The sequence below is a fragment of the Carassius auratus genome, unplaced genomic scaffold (genome assembly GCF_003368295.1).
Source record: "Carassius auratus strain Wakin unplaced genomic scaffold, ASM336829v1 scaf_tig00216128, whole genome shotgun sequence".
Lineage (NCBI taxonomy): Eukaryota > Metazoa > Chordata > Actinopteri > Cypriniformes > Cyprinidae > Carassius > Carassius auratus.
In genome coordinates this window covers 439,612-462,793 of record NW_020528425.1, presented here as the reverse complement: position 1 = coordinate 462,793, position 23,182 = coordinate 439,612, and the positions used below count along the sequence as shown (strand labels likewise).

Sequence of the window (23,182 nt, the reverse complement as noted above, 5' to 3'; positions counted from 1 at the left end):
TAAATGATCTTCCTCTCATCACAAATATCTTAAAATAGATGCATCCTTTCAACTTAATGAGAATTTATGGGAGTTTAATGAGTTGATATAATTAAGGAATTCTTGCAACAACCTGAAAAGGTTCAAGTAGAATTGTGACTAGTTCTACAGCTGTGTTATGACAGGATCTACAACAATAAACTATACATCTCCACAAATCTTCACTTTGACAGCAGTGAGAGGTGGTGAACATGGCAGTGTACACCCTCTGACCATCTGAAGTCTGCTTTTTTTAACCTACTGAACACCTCTACGGTAAGATAACGTCACTCAAGTCGTTGTATTCTGAGATGAGACTGTTGACGACATGAGGGAATCAGTCTGTTCCTTCAGCACCTCAGATCTTGGTTAAATAATAAGCAGGAGAATGCTGAAGCACACCACTTCTGTAATACTGGAGAAAACATGGACACCTGAACAGCTATTACTGGTGAAACCTCTTCACCCTGAGCTTTTTGCTTCTCTTGTTTGAGAAGGCAAGATATGCCCTTTAGTAAGTTCTGTAATAAAAAAAGGTTCAGGTAGTCTAAGCAGGTATATTGGTGAGATTTCTGCACCATTTTTATAGTCTCTCCTGAGTGAAGAGATGATGTTGTCATTGTTTCCTTTGGTACTGAATGGTTCACACTAGTCCAGCCTCCCGGCACATTCGATAGAACTGACCACGCTGAGAGATCAGATTAGTTGGAGAGTCCATTTCTGTGATGTGCCCCCTGTCCATCACAATCACCCTGTTGGGAACATTTGAATAGGGTTGAGTTTGAACATTGTCAGCAATCATAATCATATTCTTAGAAATAAACACATGCTCTTTTTTTTATACCTAGTGTAGTCCATGATGGTGTTGAGACGGTGGGCGATGGTCAGAACGGTGCAGTCCTCAAACTGAGTTCTGATAGTGGACTGAATCAGATTGTCCGTCTCCAGGTCTACAGCTGCAGTGGCTTCATCCAAAACCAGAATCTTGGTCTTCCTCAGGAGAGCTCGGGCCAGGCAAACCAGCTGCCGCTGGCCCAAACTGAAGCCCAGAATATCCAGTCAGAAACAGTCATATCAGATGTTAATCAAATGATGAGTAAACATGACTGAGAAGGGGTTTGTACCTGAGATTCTCTCCTCCCTCTGAACACTCATGGTTGAGTTTGTCAGGCAGGCCAGACACGAAGTTCTTGAGATGTGCGAGTTCCAGAGCTCTCCAGACCTCCTCATCAGTGTAGCCATCAAAGGGGTCCAGATTCATACGCAAGGAACCAGAGAACAGCACTGGATCCTTGGGGGAAAAAAAGGTTGAAAAATAAAACGCACACAAAAAAAGGGTATTCAATACTTTTTTCCATTTTCAGGTGTACCTGTGGGATAATGGTGATTCGAGACCTCAGTTCATGCAGTCCAATCTCTGCAATGTTTATCCCATCTATGAAGATCTTTCCTTTTGCCGCCTCAAGGATCCGGAAGATTCCGAGAGCAAGAGATGATTTTCCGGCCCCTGTTCTTCCCACAATTCCAACCTGAATAGATTTAGTGAATTGCTTAGAATGTAATAAAAAAATAAAGCACAAATATGACACAATGTGTTAAGGTGTTATATTTACTTTCTCTCTCTCATTAACACTGAGAGAAATTTCTTTTAAGGCCCAGTCAAGACCCCTGCGGTACTGAAGTCCATATTCCTGGAATCCAATGGATCCGGATTTGGGCCAGTCTGATGGGAGTGGACTGTCCTCGATTGTCCATGGTGCCTGTGACAACCCAAGACTAACTTAGCGACCTCAAGAATGAACGTAGAAATATGCTTTGGTTGCTTTATATAAAGAATTAATAAGGGGGGGGGAAACATCCTTCAGATCTATATTACCTCTTTTGATGTTTCGGCATATTCCTTCACTCGCTCAACAGACACAATGTTGTTCTCTACATCTGTCCATGCCCGCACAATCCAGCTTAAGATCCCAGTAACCTGCAATGTAATTTTTCTTGAGGTTTTTGACTAATAGGCTTGCCTAACGTGTGGTTGTCCAAAGATTTTTTGAAAGACTTTTTGAGTTTCCTACCTGGAGAGAGTGCGACACAGCCAGTCCCACGATTCCAGGGCTTAAAGTTGCCCTTCCCATAACAGAGAGAATAGCTGCAGCAAGGACCAGCAAGTTACCAAGGAACTCTAGATTTACTGCCAGCCACCTATTGGAATGACATTAAAGAGATTATATAGAGTTAGACTGGATTACCAGTAACAAAAGCAAACAAGCCAAGTCTGAATCTGACCTGGTTGCCACAAATCTTGGGAAATAGGATGTTTGATTGTGGTCCACTCGGCTGTTAGCCAGTAGGATAAACCTAGACTGTTCTCCAAAGGCCCGAATCACACCGGCTCCTTGGACTGTCTCATTGAAATGAGTATAGATGGGTGATCGACTCACCGACTCCAGTCTACGCAACTGGCAGGATGTGGCCACGTAGAAGCTCTGAAAACACAGTAGAATAGATCAGGTTCTGGTATCTGGTTCTACTTGATATTATACTCTGGCATGCTGATCAATCTCTAGTAGCATACCTGGATAAAGGCATAGAGCAGAGTCAGTGGCAGTATAATCACTCCTGCAAAAGGAGTCGCCATCAGCACAATAATGCAAACCTCCAGAAGTTTGAACACATAGCCCAGCATCATCTTCAGCCCATCAGGGATCATGCAATCAATGGCGTCTATCTCTTTAGAGAACCGATTGAGAAGGTTACCACTGGGTGTACTCTCAAAGAACGACATTGGAGAATGAAGTACATTGTTGAGAAGTTCCAAATGAAGATGCCGGGATGCAATTATTCCTCCAAGAGAAATGGCCACAGTAGTGCCAAATATTGCAATTCCTGCAATTCAACAACACCGTTAATGATCAACAACAATACAAAGTCCAAGAATACTCAATGAGGGTTGAGGAACATGAGGGATTGTGAACCTTGTGCAAAGCCGAGAGCTCCAAAAACACCAAGCTTCAGATCCGTGTCAACCTGTGTTCCATTTACAACCGGTTCATCTGCCCACATGCTTAGCCAGTAGTTGTAGGCCAGTGAGGCAGCTTGCTGGAACGTGTAGAGGAAGATGATGGGGATGATGAAGAACAAGCCGATGGTCCTGAAGTACTCCACATACATCTCCAGTTTTACCTATGTGTGAAGCCATTATGGAGAAAAACATGACAAAAACACTCTGGATGATATAGTGCAGGCTATTTTATTGTGTTTGGAACAATGAAGCTCAAAGACATGTAATCAGTGGTAACAATTAAATCTCTGTGGTGACATGAGAGCATCCGAAACCCTTGTCGCTGACCCGTATCTGAACTTTTAAACTGACCTTCCACTCTAAATCTTTGGCCTTTGGTATTGAGTTATGCATGAAGGTATATTTTGATGTGTCTATCCATTGTTTGAAGTCTCTCTGGATATGGCTCTATAACTTACTCGGCCTGTATGAGCTTTGTCAGCATGGGTGAGTTTCCCAACTTCCTCCTGGTCCTGCTCTTGTTCTGTGTCAGACATGGCCTCCATGGTTTGTATACTGGCACTTCCCATGTCTCCGCTTTATAAAACAAAATTGACAGAAAGGTAAACATGTGCTCGTCGATAACATTTGCATTTTCATTACCAAAACTTAGTGAGTTTTACCTGATGAGTTGCTCCTGGGAGAGGTCAATAGAGAAGTCTGTCATGCTGAGACGAGATACTGATTTTCTGGTCCCTAAAGCAAGGTGAATCTGCATTTTTAACTGTGTCTACATACAAAAGTGTTGTTGTAGTAAGTCATCAAGCACTCATTCCTTTAGCTTACCTCTGTGGGTGGTACATTCCTTGCGTTCGCTAACAGAAAAAGCTTTAACAAAGTCTGCAAAGGTGTTCTTCCTACTCAAAAGCTCGGCATAAGAGCCCATCTCCGTGATTTCTCCATCCTCCATCACCAGAATCAGGTCAGCCTGGGGCAGGAAGTTCAGTCCGTGGGTCACCAGAATGCGTGTCTGTTTTAGCAAGCATTGGAGAGCATCATCAAGCAAGCTATTTAGTTTGTTATTTTAAGCCTGAATGGTTCCCTTTCCATTCAAAATCAGGAAATTGAATTCAATTGGCTACATCCACGAAAATCTGAACCCGAATGACAGGAAGATACATTTGCTAAATTGCTGTCTAATATCTCTGTCTAGCCAATAAACTTTCAAAGCTTTTTAAAGATTTAAAAAAAAACCCAAATTTTAATTCTGCTTCCTTGCATTCAAATTAAAATTGTGATTCTGCATCCTTTTTGCTCCTTCAATTTAGAATGTAGTATTGCTCATATTAGATTTTAAAGGGATAGTTCACCCAAAAATGAAAATTCTTTACCCTCATATCATTTTGTAAACCTGTAAGACCTTGTTCAACTTTGGAACACAAATTAAGATATTTTCAAATAAATCCGACTTTCTGACCCTTCATAGACCCAATAGTTGAATGAAGGTCTTACAGATTGGGAAGGACACGAAGGCGAGTAATTAATGATAGAATTTTTTTTTTTTTGTGAGACCTAACTTTTTAAGGTCACTTACTCTTTAAGTTACACTTTACACTTATCTTACTCGTGTTTTAATGTTCACCTTATTTTTAAGAACGCCATTAGGTCCGATGACCTTTTCAAAGATGTGCTGACCCACATGTGCATCCACAGCTGACAAAGGATCATCCAGAAGGTAGATATCAGCCTTCCTGTAGACTGCACGTGCCAGACTCACCCTCTGTTTCTGACCTCCTGACAAATTCAGACCCTGTGAACATTGTAAAAATGAAGTGGGAGTTAAGTCATGACCCTGCTGATACCCTGCTATTTGGTGTTTAGAAAATTAATTATATTTAAAACCACTCTATTCTGTTTTGTAAGAATCATTCTTAGTCTATTTTTACCTTCTCTCCGATCTCTGTGGCATCTCTTGCAGGTAGGATCTCCAGGTCTGGTAGAAGAGCACAGGCCTCTAATACTTTCTGGTACCAGCTGTCTTTCCTCTCGCGTCCAAACAAAATGTTGTCTTTGAGAGTGGCGTTCTGGATCCATGCTTGCTGAGGCACATAAGCCACAGAGCCCTGAAATAAAGTGTTAGAAAATTTATCTGTGGAATATGTGAATGATGCCAGTATATTTTCAGTATTTTTTCTGACGATTTACCGATAGTGTGACGTGGCCACTTTTCTTTTCCATTTCTCCCAACATTGCGGACAGAAGAGAGGATTTTCCACTGCCCACATGACCTACCACAGCCACCAGTGAACCCCGCTGGCCTTTGACGTTGATCCTGCAGAAACCAACCATTGCCAGATTATCATCTTTATATATGTTTAGGAATGGTGGACCTACTGAGATCTTTCAGCAGTTATTGAAATTTACTGTAAGGGATAAATATATTCAAAGGCACCTACCTCCTGAGACATGGTGTGCTATCTTTAGACCAGCTGAAAGTGCCATTGTCAATAACAACACCATCAATATCTGACAAAAGGAGGAAATCAAGAGGTGAGGTTTTTCTTATTTATTATTTACACACTCGTGCCACTCATTTCAACGCCTCTGCAGAATATTGAAAGATTTTGTATGTTTTATTTAGTATTCAGTTACAATGAATATTAGCTTTAAAAGGACACAAAGATACCATAGAAATATCACAAAATTGGTCCATACAACTCTTGGACACTACAGTATGTTTTAATAAATATTGTGAAGATGTATAACAGCTTCTGTTTCAGTTAATGAGGCAACAGTTTGATGATAATTATTTATTAATACATTTCCATAATTATTTAAAAATCGTCCATGGGATATTATTATTTACCTGGCTCTGTTATTAATCGTATTTTCATTAGAAAACATTTTCACAAAACCTTCTCTTTGACCTTTAATATAAAAAGATTCATTTTTAACAAATGAGTTTTAAAATAGGCCTTTAACACAAAAATGTGGAAAAGTTATATAAATATAATTACAGCCCCAAAGCTGAAAATCCCCTTTAACCGCTGCATGAAGTCATCATGTGCATTTCAGCCACTACCAACACCCACCTCATAGCCACACAATTTCCTTGTAGTGTTTCTCGAATTACAGCTTTTCAATTCAAATAAGCTTGTCATGCAGAATAACTGGAAAAATATTCCTCAAGGTGGGTCTTTTTGGCAGATTAGTAACTCGTTATTTTTGTTTTTGGCATGCCAGATTTGGTTATGCCCTTTTCTTTTAAAACTCCACCATCACATTAATAGGGAAAAATCTCTGTATTGCTCAACATGTATTAACAATGTTGGTGAGCTTATAAGCTGTTGTATGTCAGAGCAAAGTCTGAAAACAATGACAAGCTAATGCACTCACCAGGATGGTAGGGCGCTCTATCCACGCTATCCAGTTTCAGCTCGTCTTGACAGAGAAACTTCCCGAGGCGCTTGAGAGAAACCACAGCCTTAGAAACAAGAAAAAAAAAACAAGTTATCTTCAGAAGTTCTTCAAAAATATAAAAACATCAAATATTAGCTGCTTTACCTGCATGGTAGTGCTCATTGCAAAGGGCAGTTGACTGAGTGGAGCTTTAAGAATATTGATGAGAGCCATGGACACGAAGACCTTCTGAGCATCCAGAACATGCTTCTCATCGATCAGCACATACACCCCAAACATGGCAAATGCAATCTGAAGGCAAAGTGGCGTACATGATTAAACTCTACTGTTGTAAGGACTATATTACTGTGTTAAGATGACGACGATGATGCCATGTACCAAGAAAGTGGAGGAGTTGAAGGAGGCGATGGATATGGAGTAAAGAATCTGAGACTTCTTCAGAGCATTCAGCTCTTTTTCCCGATAGCCATTAACACGTTCTCTGAAGGCATTCTCCCAGGCATAAAACTTCAGGATCTTTATTCCGCTCAAGATCTCGTTCATGAGCTTAATGCGTCCGTCCATGTACTTCATCTGGACTTCCTGAGAGCAGCAAACAGATGTGAACTGAGAATCACGCAAGCAAACTTGTTTACGAGACCAGACAGAAACCAATATGGGCGAGTTTCAATTCTTCGGATGTTTGAGACGAGGCAAATAAAGACATTTCAATTTTACGACAAAGCAAAATCCTGTGGTTTCCTCCATGTTCATATAACATCAGAGAATCAAAAGGCAGACTGTCCACATGCTGGCGTTTTAAATCATTTGTAGGCATGAAGCAGTTCCTGTCGCCACGGCACGAATATCATTATGGAAACTTGACTGAATGGCACAATAGACTATACCTGGAGCTTGCTTCTCATTTTGGCAATGAACCCATTCAAAGGGAAGATGAGAATTACAGTGGCGATGCCAGCCAACGCAGATGGGCCGAGGCGCTGTACAGGGGTGAGACATTTCAATTAATGAATTTTAGATCTGTGCTCTCAGAAATATTGTGCATACAATTGGGGTACAATACTGGGGCAGTACCCTTAAGGGGTCATATGTGTACCTTTTTTTAAGCCTAAAATGTTAATAGTTACTAATAGTTGTACTTAATAAGGTACTTATTTGTCCCAGTACCCCTAAAGCAGGGGTCCAAACTCATTCCTGGAGGACTGGTGTCTTGCAGAGTAAAGCTCCAACTTGCCTCAACTCAACTGCCTGGAAGTGTCTTGTACACCTAGTAAGACCATGATTAGCTGGTTCAGGGCATGCAAACTAATTTCTCAATGGTGCAACTAAAAAAAATCAGAGGTCGCACCGGTTCGACCAGCTGTTCGAGGGGGAAAAAAAAGTCTCTGCGACTCTGGAAGTCTCCCAGTGGTTCAACAACAGACACTAAAGCCCTGCATTTCAGCCTGAGTCTGAGGGACCACAACCTTTTTTATGCCCCTCGAGCTGGGCTTCAGGTCATAGTCATAGTTCAGACGCGGACCGGGCCTCCTGCCTGCTTTAGACTTCTCCTTACTTTTATATTTTAGACATTTATCAATTAGTGATGAAAAAATTGCCGTGCTGGTGGAAACAACACGAGACCGTGCTACTGCGACTGTCAAGAGCGACCCGACGGTGTTTAGTGTCCCGCAGCAGCAGCATGTATGGTGCATGCCGTCAGCAGCTGAACAGTTCTCTGTTCAAATACACGCAAAAGGTTTAAGCTTACCACAAAGCACCTGCAAAAGTAAATACCATAAATAAGGGTAAAAATATTAAGGATATATTTGAATTATTTAATTTAATTATTTTCTGAGTCTGTGTTGCAAGAATGACGTTTCCGATCCTGACTCACCATCTCATTAGACACACTTTTAGAGAGAAGTGCACCTTTACGATTATGATTATAATGAAAGAGTTTTTGTTTTGACCTATATTTGAGGCATGTTTTCACCGAGTTTGGTTCATTTTGTACTCCAGTACTCGAAGCGCAACGTTTTGTTGATATTGTGAGTGGAAACAAATAAAAGTAGACCTTTTGCAGTTAGGAATTATGTATTACTCTTACATTCATGAGTATCCACTAAAAAAAATGTCCTGAAGCTCTCCACACAAACTATTGGATATAGTGCACATTTATCTGAGTCTAACGTTTAAACATTGTCATTTGCTTGAACTGTTTTATATCTATAGATTTTATTTTAGGCAAGTCGTGATGATTTGAGAAGGCTAAATTGGTCTGCCGCTGACAGCTTGGTCGTTACAAAAAAATAAAATAATTAAAAAAACTTATATTTATCCAAAAAAGTAATAAATAAAACAAATGTGCCTTTTTCTAAATTAACTTAATAACAAAAAAATGATGCTAAATATTAATCACTTTGCTATTACGTACAAAACTGAACTATTTTAATAGCTGAAAGTAGTATAATTTCTTTTTATTTAATCTATCTTGAGATGTTTTAAGATTACATTTCAGCTCAATTAAACACTTTAAGCACCAACAGTTTTTCAGTAAGTTACCTTGCTTTGTGAATTGTACTTCCAATAAAGAACATTATGTTGGCCAGATTGTTAGTTAATCATTTAGGCTATATTGCTTATATAGACAACGATTAAAAAAAGTGAACTTGTAAAACTGCGGTGTTAAATGCAATGCGGTCGAAAATTTGGATGCACATAACTTTGTGCTGGTGAGCCCTGCGGTTTAGGATGTCGTTTTATTAGGATTGGAACTGAACTCTGCAGGACACCAGCCCTCCAGGACCAAATTTGGAGACCCCTGCCTTAGAAATATGATTTTGTGAATTTTTTCCTACTGTGTAACAATCCAACATACTGTAGAAGATAAATAAACATGCATCTGTTCTTACCTGCCAGAGGAAGAAAAGACACAAACCGATTTCAATCGGGGCCACCCACACTGCATTGAAGTACACCACGAAATCCATGAGTTTCTGGGTGTCAGCCGAAACCAAGTTCACTATCTCTCCAACTGTACACGTTCTGCGGGCCGCGCTGTTGATGACCAGAGACTGTGGAGACCAGAATGCACGTGAGAACCATTATATGCATCTTTGCAATTTTTTGCAAAGCTTTCAAAGGCCTACCTTCCTGTACACTAAGCCCATAACTGCAGTTTTAACCCTCATGCCTACTGAGAAGCATGTATACATGTACTGATGGTTGAACAGGGACTGCAGACAAGACAACAGGAACATCAAGAAGGCAAAGAGGTAACCCTTCCACAAGGGGGCGTCTTCATCCCTCACAAAGCCAAGCAGCAGACTGGAGAACAAGAAACACACTTTATCATTTATTGAGACACAAACAATGGCACACCAAATTTGTGAATACAGTTATGAGTTTAGCTTTTATTTTGTTCATCTGATTTAGGAGTACACCAAACATAAAGAAACTTGAATGCGAGCATAATTTATGACTATAAATCTGAGCCTTTCTAGACCTGATACAGCTGAGCCTGATCAGTATTATCCCCATGCATCAAAGTTTGTCAGAGTGCCACAGTTCTTGTGGTTCTGGAGCAGTAAACCCACCAATGTGCTCTTGATATATGCCAGACAGAGCGGCTTAATTTGATGATCCAAATCTAGTTTCTTCTGAGCTATAGCTAAGCCACAAAGAATATAATGCTGCAGTGAGCAGACTCTCCTAAGTGTCATGGACTCCTGGTGCAATGGACATAATTAACAGTGTGTGGTTGCACCACAGCAGGATGTGCTGTTATTCCTGTCTGTGACGGGAGTTCACACTCAAAACTGAGAAAGGGCAACAAGTTCACTTTACAATTGTGTGCTAAAGGTCTTGCTCTACATTTGCACCCAGGCATGTGTTTTCTTATAAAATAACATTCAAAACTGACGCTTTGATATGTAGATGTTACCCAGATGCAAAAATATGTTGTAGTCTTAACTAAGAAAACACTCAAAAAAGTAATATTTAAAAATTATTCAAATTTTGACATTTTTTAAATCAGTAACTGTGCACATATGACTTTAGAATTTGTAGTAGAGAAAACAATGTAACACTTACATAGACTAGATAAACAAAACAAAAAATCATTTGAACTTTTTCAATAAAAGAGAAATAGAATGAAATAAAAATTGCGGTTTCTACAAAAATATTAGGTAGCACTACTATAATTTGACACTGAAAACTGGAGTAATGATGCTAAAGATTCAGCTTTACCATCACAGGAATGAATTGCATTTTAAAATGAAGATATATTTAAAAAGGGAATAGTCATTCGAAATGTATTTTTAATTAGATGTAGCCTTGGTGAGCAAAAGGCTTCTTTTTAAATAGATTAAATCTTACCAACGTCATACGTCTGAACAGTAATGAATCTTATACTAAATGCCACATTCTATTTACAGTTTCATTTTACATGCCATGACAGAATGAATGCATCTCTCACCTTAACACTTGTGGTATGGAGAACATAAAAGCATCTTGAATGACCAGAAAGATAGTTCCAGTCAGAAAGTAAGGACCAAAGTTTTTGGCCAGCGTCCGGAGCAGACAGAAGCCTGAGATTTGTTCTTTATGAAGTTTTCTGAGCAGCTGCGTCTGCTCGCTCAGTTTATAACCAAGAGCATGTGCTCCATTCAGAGTGTTCCCTTGCCTTGTTTGAGGGAGAAAACACAACATTTTTATCCAGACTTTAGTCTCTGGTATATTATTGTACATTGTAGCATTATTGTAGCATTGTCGCAACAAAGTGAATAAGTTGTGCTTTGTTAATTAATAATACAAATAAATAAGTAATTATGAACAGACAAATTTCGAACATCTCACATTTTCATCATCTCAGGATGGAAGACATGCAGTTAAAGAAACAGCAGGTATCTTACTGTTGCATTTTGGCCCATTGCTTGGCCCACTCTTTTTCCAGATCACAAATGATTTTTTCAGATGTATCCTCTTCTCGTAGAGACCAGAGGTCTTCAGCTTGTAGAGGTGAGCGGTAGCCCTTTACCACCAATCTGTGGAGCAGGAATATGTGTGTTTATCAGTATCACATGGGTTTTTATTCTGCAGACCTTTACAAGAAGTCAATAAAGTCAGAGACAAAAATATGACTACCTGCCGTACCACCAAAACAGCACTTTTGAAAGGAAAGAAGCATCCTCAACTGGACATGGGTTCTAGTGGAAAAATAGTATGTCCAGCTATTATTTTTTCACAATGTTTCAAATATTTATTTACTAATTAAAATTTTTTATCATAACATGGATTACATTGTACCTTTACATATACAGGTTTAAGAGTTGCTGGGCGCTGATCAGCGAAACAGCTGAGGATGAGCTGAGCCAACTGGAGAGAGAAGAATGTGAAAAATGCCACGAATCGCATCGCATCTGCAGAGAAACCCTGCAACACAAATGACTGGTCATCAGCAGACTGTAGACAGCAGTGTGGAGCACATCACACAAATGTGGTACACTCCTTCTACAGCACAAATGTTTCTTGTGTTTTAATTGTATAATGTTAGATAAACTGCTATGTAACATTGTCTGTGACCCTCCTCTTTAAACTGCAATTTTAGCCCATCACACCACAGAATAAAACCAACATAATCTTTGATATTGAACTCTGCGATTTGATACCTTAAATATTGCACAGTCAAATGGACATGTATGTGTGTGTGTACCAGGACTACAAAACCAGCTAAAGGGTTTCCATTGAATTATGGTTTGTTTAGATCGGACAATATCTGGCAGAGATACAATTATTTGAATATCTGGAATCTGAGGGTGCAAAAATAATAATAATAATATTTTAGAAAAGTTTTCCAAATGAAGTTCTTAGCAATGCATGTTACTAAACAAAAATTAGGTTTTGATATATTTACGGCAGGAAAAATGAAATCAGCATCTTCAAAAAGCTGGTCAGCAGAAGAAAGAATGAAGTGCTCCAAGATTTATTGGTAAACGGGTGCAGCGACTTTGGTTTTCAAAAAACACCAGCAGATGACATTGCACCCCAAATCATCACAGACTGTGGAAACTTAACAATGGACTGAGCTATAAGCCATGAGCTTCTCCACCCTTCCTCCAGACTCTAGGACCTTGATTTCCAAATGAAATACAAAACTTGCTCTCATCTGAAAAGAGGACTTTGCACACTGGGCAACAGTCCAGTTCTTCTTCTCTTCAGCCAGATAAGACGCTTCTGACGTTATCTGTGGTTCAGCAAACTCCTTGACACATCTGTGTGTGGTGGCTCTTGATGCCTTGACCCCAGCCTCGGTCCATTCCTCGTGAAGTTCTTGAATCGATTTTGCTTGACAATCCTCATAAGGTTGTGATTCTCTGAGTTGGTTGTACATCTTTTTCTTCCACACTTTTTCCTTCCACTCAACTTTCTGTTAACATGCTTGGATACAGCACTCTGTGAACAACCATCTTCTTTGGTAATGAATGTCTGTGGCTTACCCTCCTTGTGATCAGGATCAGCAGTCAGATCAGCAGTCTTCAACATGATTGTGTAGCCTAGTGAACCAAACTGAGAGACCATTTTGAAGGCTCAGGAAAGCTGTGCAGGTGTTTTGATCTGATTAGCTGATTGGCATGTCACCATATTCTAATTTATTGAGATAGTAAATAGGTGGGTTTTTTTTTTTTAAATGTGAGCCAAAATCATCACAATTAAAAGAACCAAAGACTTAAACTACTTCAGTCCATGTGCACTGAATTTATTTAACACACAAGCCTCACAAATTGAGTTTGAAATAAACATTTCCACAACATTCAAATTTATTGAGATTCACCTGTATATTGAAAAACCTTGACCTAAGCAGTAATAAACTCTTGGTTTTTGGGATAAATTGAACTGTGTGACAAATTAATGTTTAAATAATGTTCAATGTTTTGATTCAACCCTTCTGTGGAGACGACCAGCTAGGCACATAAGTGGTGTATGCACATTTGCCAGGGATTTCCCAAGGAGTCATAACCACATAAGCTGCATGCTTCCTGTGGGATCATATCCATCTTTTGTCTTCCGCCTTCCCAAGCACCAGAATTGATCTGAGATCAGCCGCCCACTTTGTCTCACCGCAATGTGCGGAGGTGGGACTGGTGGCTGATGTGGGGAGTTTTCTTTCAGGGATGTTGCCTTCTGTTTCCCTCCCTTCCTTTCAAAGACCTCAGCTTATTATAATGACCTAAATGTTCCATCAAACCAGGATTAATGACACAACAAACCTTTTTATGGACACTTCTAAACCATGGTAAATATACAAACCACAGACACATATTTATGCCAATGGAACCAAACTCTTCATTCACAGATTCTAAGAGTATAATGGTGGTTGGTAATGGTATTCAATAAGCATTCAATTGCAATTACCGGACTTCAGCTAAAACTACCAAAAGTTGCAGATGATCTACGAAAAAGCGCATTTGCTTTTCAATCAGCCAAACAGAAGAAATTTGACCATTTATAAAATTCTAAAATCATTCTACTCATAAGTAACACTTCTGTTTGTATTATTGTTTTACAGTGTTCTCAGTTGTTGTTTGGGACAAAGTTACACCATGTCTTGTTTGACCTGTTTGTGTAGTGCTCGATACAAGGTTCAAGATTTGTTTGGGAGAAAATATGCTGAGGTCAGGGTTTTAGGTTCAAAACAGCTGGCCTGCCAGAGGCCTGGAGCCGCTGTCGAAAGTTTTACAGGGGCCACCAAGGTCATCCATACCTATGGGCTTCTGACAGAAACGGTGTCAGATGGCCACAATACAAGAGAAAGTGGCAGCGCAGGCCTCTTTAAGAATATGTAAACACAAGCTTCATTTACTCAAATGGTCACAGTCCAAACTCTGGACACCACAATGCTGGATACTGTGATTATTTGTCCGCCACACTGTACGCTTAAACAGTTTAAAGAATCTCAAATTGGTCAGGGAACAAATCCTCCCACAGTGTGGTATGAAAGGACCAAGAGCTAGTTGTTTTGCTGTTGCTGTTGGACCCACTGCCCATTGGCAGAGGGCTCATTTAGGTCAAAACAGATCCCACCACAAACCAAGCTTCAGTTCCTGTGTAAACGTATGGACTGTCATCGCTAAGTCATTATTGTTTTTTATATTTCCATACTGTATTTTTACTTCCTTACTGTACTTAAGGAGCCTGCATTTTAGTTCAATTATATGTTTTCAAACTTTCACTTTTACTTCAGTATATTATATACTAAAACGTCATCATGAACTGAACTAAAGAGCTGCCGTGAGACACAATAATGACCTCCAATTCGTGAACGAATGAACGTTTGAAGGATTTGAATTATTTGAACCGATTAATTTCAAAGAACCTGTTGAATCAGTTACCAAATTTCAGTGAATGATTCGGGAATCAGTTGAATCAGTTCACAAATTGCAAAGAATCATTCACAAAAGAGTCATTACTCAAATAAATGATGAACCAAGGCTAATATGATCTCCAGAACTTTAATGTCAGAAGGATTAGACCGATAGCTTAAAAAGTAAGTAGCTAATGCTGAATTTAAGTCTTAAAAATATGAAATACCAAACTCATATTTGATTAATTATGACTTTAAGTTTGTGAACTAAATGTGCTGTGAAGGAGTGGTAAAGCACAAATCAATGCCTTAAACCTTATTGCAAAGTGTAGCAACATAGTGATATATATGTAATATAATAATAAACATATATTTATAACATTTTATAAAGTAGATCTGGTGCCTTTGTTGTGTGGCTTACACTAAAGTCGAAGTGTTTTTTAAATGTTGATATTTTGTTCATTATTGTAAAGTTGAATTGCCTATGGGTTGAGTCCATTTTGTTGCCATACTCTCATCACTATACATCAGTTCTGGTTACCACATAATATAAATACCTTACAAAATATTCACATGGTCTTAAAGATTATACATTCCACACTCAGTATGTGTGCAAACTGTGCAAACTCAGTTGCATGTATATTCCCAATGTCAAGACATTGATTGTTGTGTCTGTGACAAGATGCAGTGAAATAATTATGGAGCAGGAGCATCACAGCAGGCCAGAGACAGACAGACTGAGGGAGAAGTATGGGGATCCGCAGACATATGCGGCTTCTCCTATCTGTCTGGAAAAGCACCAGCGCTGATTGTGACTGGTCTCAGCACAGCCTCAGCTCCAGACAAAGAGGGCATTGAGGGAACTGAAAAGGGAAAACCGACAGGCTGCCCAGACGTCAGTGCTGAGAACAGCACCATCTGTAAGCACTCTGTTTACGCACCGCTGTTTTAGACTCTCAGACACAACACAGATAAATTTAGAGAGTGTTATTGTGTAACATTCATTAAAAAAAAACCACGCGAGAGCCCATGTTACGCTTGCATGAATGGAGAACAACACAGCATAGGCATTTTATAGGGCGGGAGATTCAGAGTTTAGGGCAACAAGTCAAATTCACTTATTTCTTTTATAGTTTCGAAGCACCATTTATGGCTGTTATAATAGTGGTCAAAATGTCTGTGACTGCAAGTATAAATGTCTCTATTTTGTATTTTTACCAATATAATCAAGTATTTTGTAATAATTACTAATTATACTGGGAGCAGCACTCAAAATAAAATAAGTGTAATCTTCATGTTATTTAGTTTTTTTTTTTAAATGCTAAAACTTTCTGCAGAGGGTTTGAATTTCCAGTTTTAAAGTAGATTTTGGGCTCACTTTGTATTGGGTGAACTCTGGTCTGTCGAAGTATCTCTTCATTTTTTTTTTTTTTTTTATCAAAACCTGATGGAAAAACAGTTTTTTTATGCTTCAAACACTTCACTCTAACACTTGCATTCTCAATTATATTTTATATTCTATTTACTTGTTTCCTTTGTATTATAAAAATCTTGTCCTTCTAACATTAGCACTCTGTTCTATTCTAATATATTCTTTTTCTTTTCTATCTACTTGTTTTCTTTTTATAAAAAAATTGATCTTCTAACACTAGCACTATCTATTTTAAGTCTATTTCTTTTTTATCTACTTTTTATTTTTATTTGTTATAAAAAAAAAAATTAAAACTTGCTACAGTATGTGCATTTTTTTTTTGATGATTGAAAAAAAAAGATTCATTTTTTTGTTTTTCTTTTGTTGATTTTATAGCTTCTATTGTCCTCTATTGTCCTTCTATTTATACAATAGTTGGATATACTGGGAATGCACAGACCTCGTCTATGATGGCTTGTATGTTGGCTCTGAGAGGCACCAGTGAGCAGATCACCGCCAGCGTCCAAAACAGGAAGAGAAAGATGGAGGAACGAAAGCCCCTCAGCCTTTCCAAGTGGATCACCAACACTGCCAGTGTCTGAGGACAGAGAGTATTTCGGTCGGTATGCTAGTCATGGTCAATTTGAGAAGCCCAAAACACACTAGAGGAACAGGACAGAATGCCATTAGGCAGCTTAGACGTGTTGATACAAAAATCTCTCAACCAAATTCTATTGATTTTATACTAGTATGCTAAGACTACTGTGAATGTTTAGTCTGTGACAGGACTTTAAAATGGGTTTATCTTGTTAGGCAGATCTGAAAAAAGAATCAAGAAAAAGTAATTTACTACAACCACTGTTGACACTGCTGTCTGCTGTGACCAGAGGTAAAAGAAGCTTATTTATCCTGATCCCTTCAGGAAACTTCTGCCAGACGTCTAACCACAAAGAGAGGTGTTCGTTCAAGCTTAAATATAACAGATCATAAATCTTATCCTCAAAAAACGTTCCATTAAAAATAATAATAATAAATAAATAAACATCATTTCAAATCATAACTTGTGTTTCTTAATCAACATGTTGTTATGGTCTCAACAGCCATGAATAGAAAATAAATCACTTTCCAGTGTAGCTTGATACCTTATACTTTTACACTGATTACACAATTATGAATATAATTAAAAGCCACTTTTATTGTGGATAATAGTAATTGTGTGATTTACCATGGTAAGGCTGCGAATGATAGGGCTCAGGAGAAAGACCATGTGATGCTCTAGGTCTCTGCTCTTTTCCACCAACAGATAGACCATCTCCAGCAAACCAAAGGAGGCCAGACAGAGACCCAAACCCTACAACACAAACACACAGCTGTCATGCCCCCTCCCTTCACTTACACTACTGTTCAGAAGGCTGGAGTTGTACATTTTTATAATGTTTTAGATGCATTTATTTGATTAAAAATATAGTAAAAGCTGTATTGTGCAATGCTATTATAATTTAAAACAAATCTATCAGAATATAGTTTAAAGTGTAATTTATTCCTGTGATGCAAAGCTGAATTTGTCTTCAGTGTCACCCGATCCTTCAGAAATCATTCTAATATGCTGATTTGCTGCTCAAGAAACATTTCTTATTATTAGCAATTAAAAAAAATAAAATAAATAGTTGTGCTGTTTAATATCTTTGTGTAAAATGTTTGATTATGAACTCGATATGACCTGTTTTTCTTCCTATAGACTCTTTTTCATGCCTGCCTTTTAAATGCTCTTAAACAATGTCACCCATTTGAACTCTTTTGAGCACATAACCTGTGAGTTTTTCAGCTGATTGATATTATATTCAATCTATAGAGGTGACATCTAGAATTCAGTCAAGTCTTGATATGAGCAGTATGACTCACCGTCTTGGCACAGCAGAGGCTGGATAAAGAGATGCGTCCATTGTCACAGAATCTGAGGTACAAGCAGTAGAAAGGGGCACAAAGCCAGAGATAGAAGCAGGGGAACCACACCAGTACTGTGTGCTGGAAGCACTGGGTCAGGTCTGGGTGTGCTGTGTACCACGTCACATTCCAGTCCTGAAAACACAATGTTAAACCATTAGTCCACGTTAACTTGTTACATTAGGATTGTATAAGTATTGACAACTACCTAAGCACATTTTACAGCTTATTAGATTGTATTAACTCTTTGCCCTCATAGTGAATTACGTTGTGCAAAAATATAAATAAATAGATAATTCATCAGATTCCTTGATGTCCATTGACTTTCCCCAGTGTTTGTTCAGTCCAAATGGCTGTGTGTGTTTTATATCTGTATAAAATATCTGTGTGTGATTTATCTCTTGCAGGGAGAACAGACAAATTGTGTGAAGTAGCATGAAGGTGAAAGGTAAAATTGCTGTAATAAATCTTCACAGTTTTTCTGTGCTTTGGAATATAATATTGTTTGCCAAGTGAGTTTATGATGAGTATTGCTGGATTGGGCATATAACGTAAAAAAAAAAAAAAAAAAAGCCTACATGAAGTGCCATTCCTTCTATTAAAGGTGAACTCTTTTTTTAGAATTCCACATTCTGATTGTAGAAAATTCACTATTTCCACAAATGTAACTTGCAAAGAAACAAATACTTTCAATATTTCGCTGTTGTAGACTGATATTGTTCCCACTCCGAACCATTGCCAAGAGCAGACCAGTTTTCACAGCACATACTGTAGTGTGTACAAAAATTGATGTTGAGTAACAGCTTGTGCACACTGGTTCTGCTGAGTGATAGTTTGAATAGAGTAAAGCAAAGCTGTGGTCTGTGACAAAAATACTGTTCTGTGCATTTTGATTACATCAAATTTGGGCAAAGTCACAGTTTGGCATCATTTCCAAGACTTCTCTCTCAAGCTGAATTTCACAAGTTTGTTCTATTCAGACATCAGTAATTCACACTCTACCTCTTCAGTTATTTATGGCCTTTCTATGTTGGAAAACGGGCTGATGTCCAAACGCAGCTCTTTTTTCTTTCTCTGGACTGATGAGAACTTGTTTGGCTGTGTTTTATGCTGTGGTTAATTCGGCAATGGCACAGCTCTGATAAATACTGCATGCTGGTTGGAAGGAGTCCTGTGGTTATGGCAGTATATAAGAAGTGTACCTTTGGCAAGCCAAAATGTAAACCTCATATGAGCCATGAGAAGGACCATGAGCACCAAACACATCTCTGTGTAAGCTTCTTTGCTCATGAACATACAGCAATACAGCCCGAGCTTTAGTTTTCAATTTTTCTCAGTATATTGTCTTACTCAAAAATAATTTTCTAGGCTTTATGTATGCCAAACCTTTTTCTTACATGAAACACCAAAGAAGCTTTTTCACTGATTGAATTTTTATTTTTCGTTTTTTCATATTGACCGATCATCATTTTGATGCCATATCTGCAATTTTTGTCCAACAAACAAACCAGACAGAAAAGTAGACTAACGCTGGTGGACTTGAACTTGAAAAATGGTGTGCATAGACATGTTATGTCTGTATGTCTTAAAACAAGATACCTTCTAATGTTCATTCATGTTTATTTTATGCTATAACTAGTAAAGAGGAAGATGATAAGTTCATGTGCCGCTTGAACTGAGGCGCTACAGCGATTTGTCATGACACGTTGAAGAGCCACAAGACTGTAGTTATTGTTTGAATTTCTGTAAAATTTCTTTTTTTATACCAAAAGTAACCTGCTGTGTCTTGTCTGTTGGCACATTGTCAGTTTTCTCTTTGTATTTTTGACTGTGTGAGAAGATGATGTGTGGCGTGAGAGCGGCATGGCTTGTCAGACATATCAACAGTAATGAAGGGGGCGGGGCTTTACAAAGAGAATCAAATACAACAACCTGGGACTGAAGCTTTCATGCTTCTAAGCAGGATGAAAAAGAACAATAAAGTATTCATAAAATTAGTCTATACACTATATATTTGAAGTCTTTTGCAGTAGCTTTGTGTGAGGAATATACCAACATTTTGCTTGTTATTCATATATAATCCTATCATCCAGTAACTGTTCACTGCTGTAAGCATATTGTTTTGTTAGTTAGTGTAATTCTGAAGACTGGACTGGTCTGATTTGTGAACAAATCATTCAGAATTGGTTTGTGAACTGGCTAAAATGATTCATTTAAAACCTGGATCAAAAGAACGATTCATTCATTCCTAAATCAAAGCGTCTTGCACAGGTTTTCTCGTGAATGCCCCATAGTGAGCTGTCATGATTTTTAGCAATTATTTACTTTTTTGGTCTTTATATCAAATAAAATAATGAATTTATTTGCAATATATAGTGTAAAAGTCACATGGACCACTTTTATGATATTTCACATGTTCCTTTTGTTAGAAGAACTTATTATGAACTTGACATGGTGAGTAAATGATGAAAAATGTTTTTTTGAAGTAAACTAGTTGTGTCTTCTAGCATTCCACCTTTATTTAGACCAGTCTAAAACCCTGCAAGTGCAATCCAGACACACACTACAGGTTCAGGATGAGACACTTGGTTGGTTACGTTGTTGTTTTGGTCAGGATATGTCCTCATCTATGAGGGGGTGTACTGCGGTCTGGGCCCAGGAAGGGAAAGAGATTCTTGTTCACGTGGCAGAGCCTAGTCACAGTTTTCCACAGGGAGTTCAAATGGAGCATAAAGACACCAGCTTCTACTGGTCCTGCATCCTCCAAGACTATGTTTGCACTGGTGTAAACCCAATGACAACCACAGTCTCAGGAAGTGATTCAGAGTGGTGTGTGGACCCTTCCTGTGAGTGTAGGAGTTCAGACTGCCAGTCAGCACAAATAACGTTTAAAAACAGTTTAAAAATGACACCGCTGAAGTTTGGATTTATTTGGAGGATATTTATGAGGATGGCTTGAAATTCACAAATCTCTGGTCATTTCTTTTGGAATTGGCCCCTTGGACGCTAAAAAATTCTCTCATGCTAGCCATAACAAGTTAGTCTAACTTAAGGTTCAAACGGTTCAGCCTGATTGCTGCTGTCAGTCATGCTTCAATAGACGGGAGTTTACGACTTTGACTTAACCCTAACCCTAACCCTAATCTCATTCCACATGTTTTTCCCAGATAACGATTTAATATTCTAAGAATGTTGTTCTTAGGTACCCATTATGTTATGAAAATGTTATCTTCATAAATTCTGGAACATTTCCCTTGATTATACAAATGATCTGGCAAACATTCATTGTGTTACACAGGACTGGTCAAAAATACATTCTAAGAACAGTAAAATATAAAGTCAAATTATTAAATAAGCAATTATAACTAATGAAACATCAGAGACTATTAAACAAAAGTCCTTTTCGAGGAAAGTTGGTTCACTCAACGGCTCCATTTACAAAGCCTCCGGGCAGCTATTTCAGGCACGCAAGACCAACACAATCTGAATGACAACATAACTAAATCTCAAATGCTGCATTAAAAAACCCACATTTTCAAAACCGCAACAAAAATATGACATGAACGGTTTAATGAATGTTGATTATGATGCTGAAATAGCATAAAAAATGTGTAGTACCAGTCATGTCTACGGACACTGACTGTTTCTATGGGAAAGCTGCAGTGATGCGATGCCTGTGCCAAATCGCCATTGGCTCTTTTATTTAGAAGGCGGGACTTTCGTCATATTGGCGGTTGCAGCTTCTCCCATTCATAGTAATAGTAACAGTCTTGTATGAATGATAATGTATGAATAATTTTTATTTTTTAGTTTAACATTGTAAATCTAATAAAATTGAAAGATTGTTCTGTTAACATTACTGCAAGAACATTTAATTTACAGATGTTGAGAATGTCCTGAGAATGTTTCGTATTAGCTGGGATGCAAATGTATTATTTTGAAATCATCCTCAGAATGTGGTCAGTTACTTATTGTATGTGCATCATCTGTTCCACTGTCATTGTGAAATGGTAAATATTGCTACATGAGTACGGTGTACCTTGGAGAACCTTAGTGGGCACAGGGCCTGGAACAACATTTGCTTGGCTTTTTTCGCTGGATTTTAAATGACCTACTCTACTATACTATATGGGCTAAAGTGCAGTTACATGCAATGCACTCTTAATGATACCAGAGTACAGCTGTTTAAAAGTAAAAAAGAAGTTAAAGCACACAAATAATCTTTTCTCACACTTAAAACTGAACAATTAAGGTCCTGCATTCAGTCTTAGTCAATGAATCATTGGTTGAGAAATGCATGACTCACCCCAAATAACTGTTACTGTAAAAAACACGATCACTTACAAGAATAAAGGGGCATAAATAACATAAATGGATGTCTAGGCACAGTTTGTGTTATGTCACTGACAAGCAGTTATTATATCTGAGGTTTTAAATAGCTATTTAGTTTATCTCATTAAAGTGACATATGCCCTCTCCATCAGTTATCTGAGACTCACCCAGAGAGGGTCCAGGCCACTGAGACTGCAGAAGGTGTCCATCCAGGTTCTTCTCTTCTTCACCTCACTTCCTGTAGTAAATCCCTGCTCCCTGAACTCAACAGTGTCCCAGTCTCCTGTCTAGGTAGTTTCTGTTGGCAGTGTAAGTATGTTTCACAGTTGTTGTGCCTGAGTGTGTGTTTCAGCCCCTTTTTTTGTAAGCCAGCCTCCTGTGTCCTGACTTGAGTCTTGTCAAAGCTACAGTCTGACACCAGGTTTGTGTAGCTGTCCTCTTTATGAGCGCTGGCCTGCCAGGTGGGTGGAAGATTTGGGCTGTGTAAAACTATCGTCCCTGCTCTCTCTCGTCGCTCCGGCCCACGTGTGCCGAGGCCACAGTACCACAGACACTCCCCTGGAGGAGATGAGAGCGCCGCAGATGTGGCCACACCCCGCTCTCCTTCAGGTCTTGCTTCTGTAAACTCCCCCAAACACCACCCTTCATGCTGCTTTTTAATAGACAGGGAAAATGCTTTGTGGCAAATAAGGAATGTGAGTCGCTGTTTACAGGT

At 38.6% G+C, this 23,182-nt stretch overlaps 1 protein-coding gene across 1 annotated transcript; it reads right to left on the bottom strand.

The window, feature by feature from the left end:
• Positions 1 to 56: 56 nt before the first annotated feature.
• LOC113097176 (multidrug resistance-associated protein 1) lies at positions 57 to 23,007 on the bottom strand. The gene is made up of 31 exons (XM_026262384.1): positions 22,635 to 23,007; positions 18,094 to 18,270; positions 17,417 to 17,542; positions 16,652 to 16,789; positions 11,726 to 11,851; positions 11,564 to 11,625; positions 11,332 to 11,463; positions 10,896 to 11,102; positions 9,568 to 9,745; positions 9,331 to 9,492; positions 7,324 to 7,416; positions 6,815 to 7,018; positions 6,581 to 6,727; positions 6,413 to 6,500; positions 5,473 to 5,542; positions 5,222 to 5,348; positions 4,963 to 5,139; positions 4,659 to 4,826; positions 3,863 to 4,046; positions 3,700 to 3,772; positions 3,496 to 3,613; positions 2,991 to 3,198; positions 2,591 to 2,901; positions 2,302 to 2,501; positions 2,091 to 2,217; positions 1,895 to 1,996; positions 1,632 to 1,778; positions 1,389 to 1,547; positions 1,143 to 1,309; positions 863 to 1,057; positions 57 to 770 (listed from the first exon to the last, which is right to left on the bottom strand). The coding sequence occupies exons 1-31, from the start codon at positions 22,674 to 22,676 to the stop codon at positions 662 to 664; spliced, it is 4,524 nt and encodes a 1,507-aa protein (XP_026118169.1). The 5' UTR covers positions 22,677 to 23,007; the 3' UTR covers positions 57 to 661.
• Between the last annotated feature and the right edge of the window lie 175 nt (positions 23,008 to 23,182).

What these genes read in the sequence shown, in the direction of transcription:
- LOC113097176 (XM_026262384.1), bottom strand. Translation starts at nt 22,676, where the DNA reads ATGGACACCTTCTGCAGTCTCAGTGGCCTGGACCCTCTCTGG. An exon ending in GTCTTTTCTTCCTCTGGCAG is followed by an intron (nt 7,417 to 9,330) that starts GTAAGAACAGAT and finishes ACCCCTGTACAG; the next exon opens with CGCCTCGGCCCATCTGCGTT. An exon ending in CCAAGATTTGTGGCAACCAG is followed by an intron (nt 2,218 to 2,301) that starts GTCAGATTCAGA and finishes TCATTCCAATAG; the next exon opens with GTGGCTGGCAGTAAATCTAG.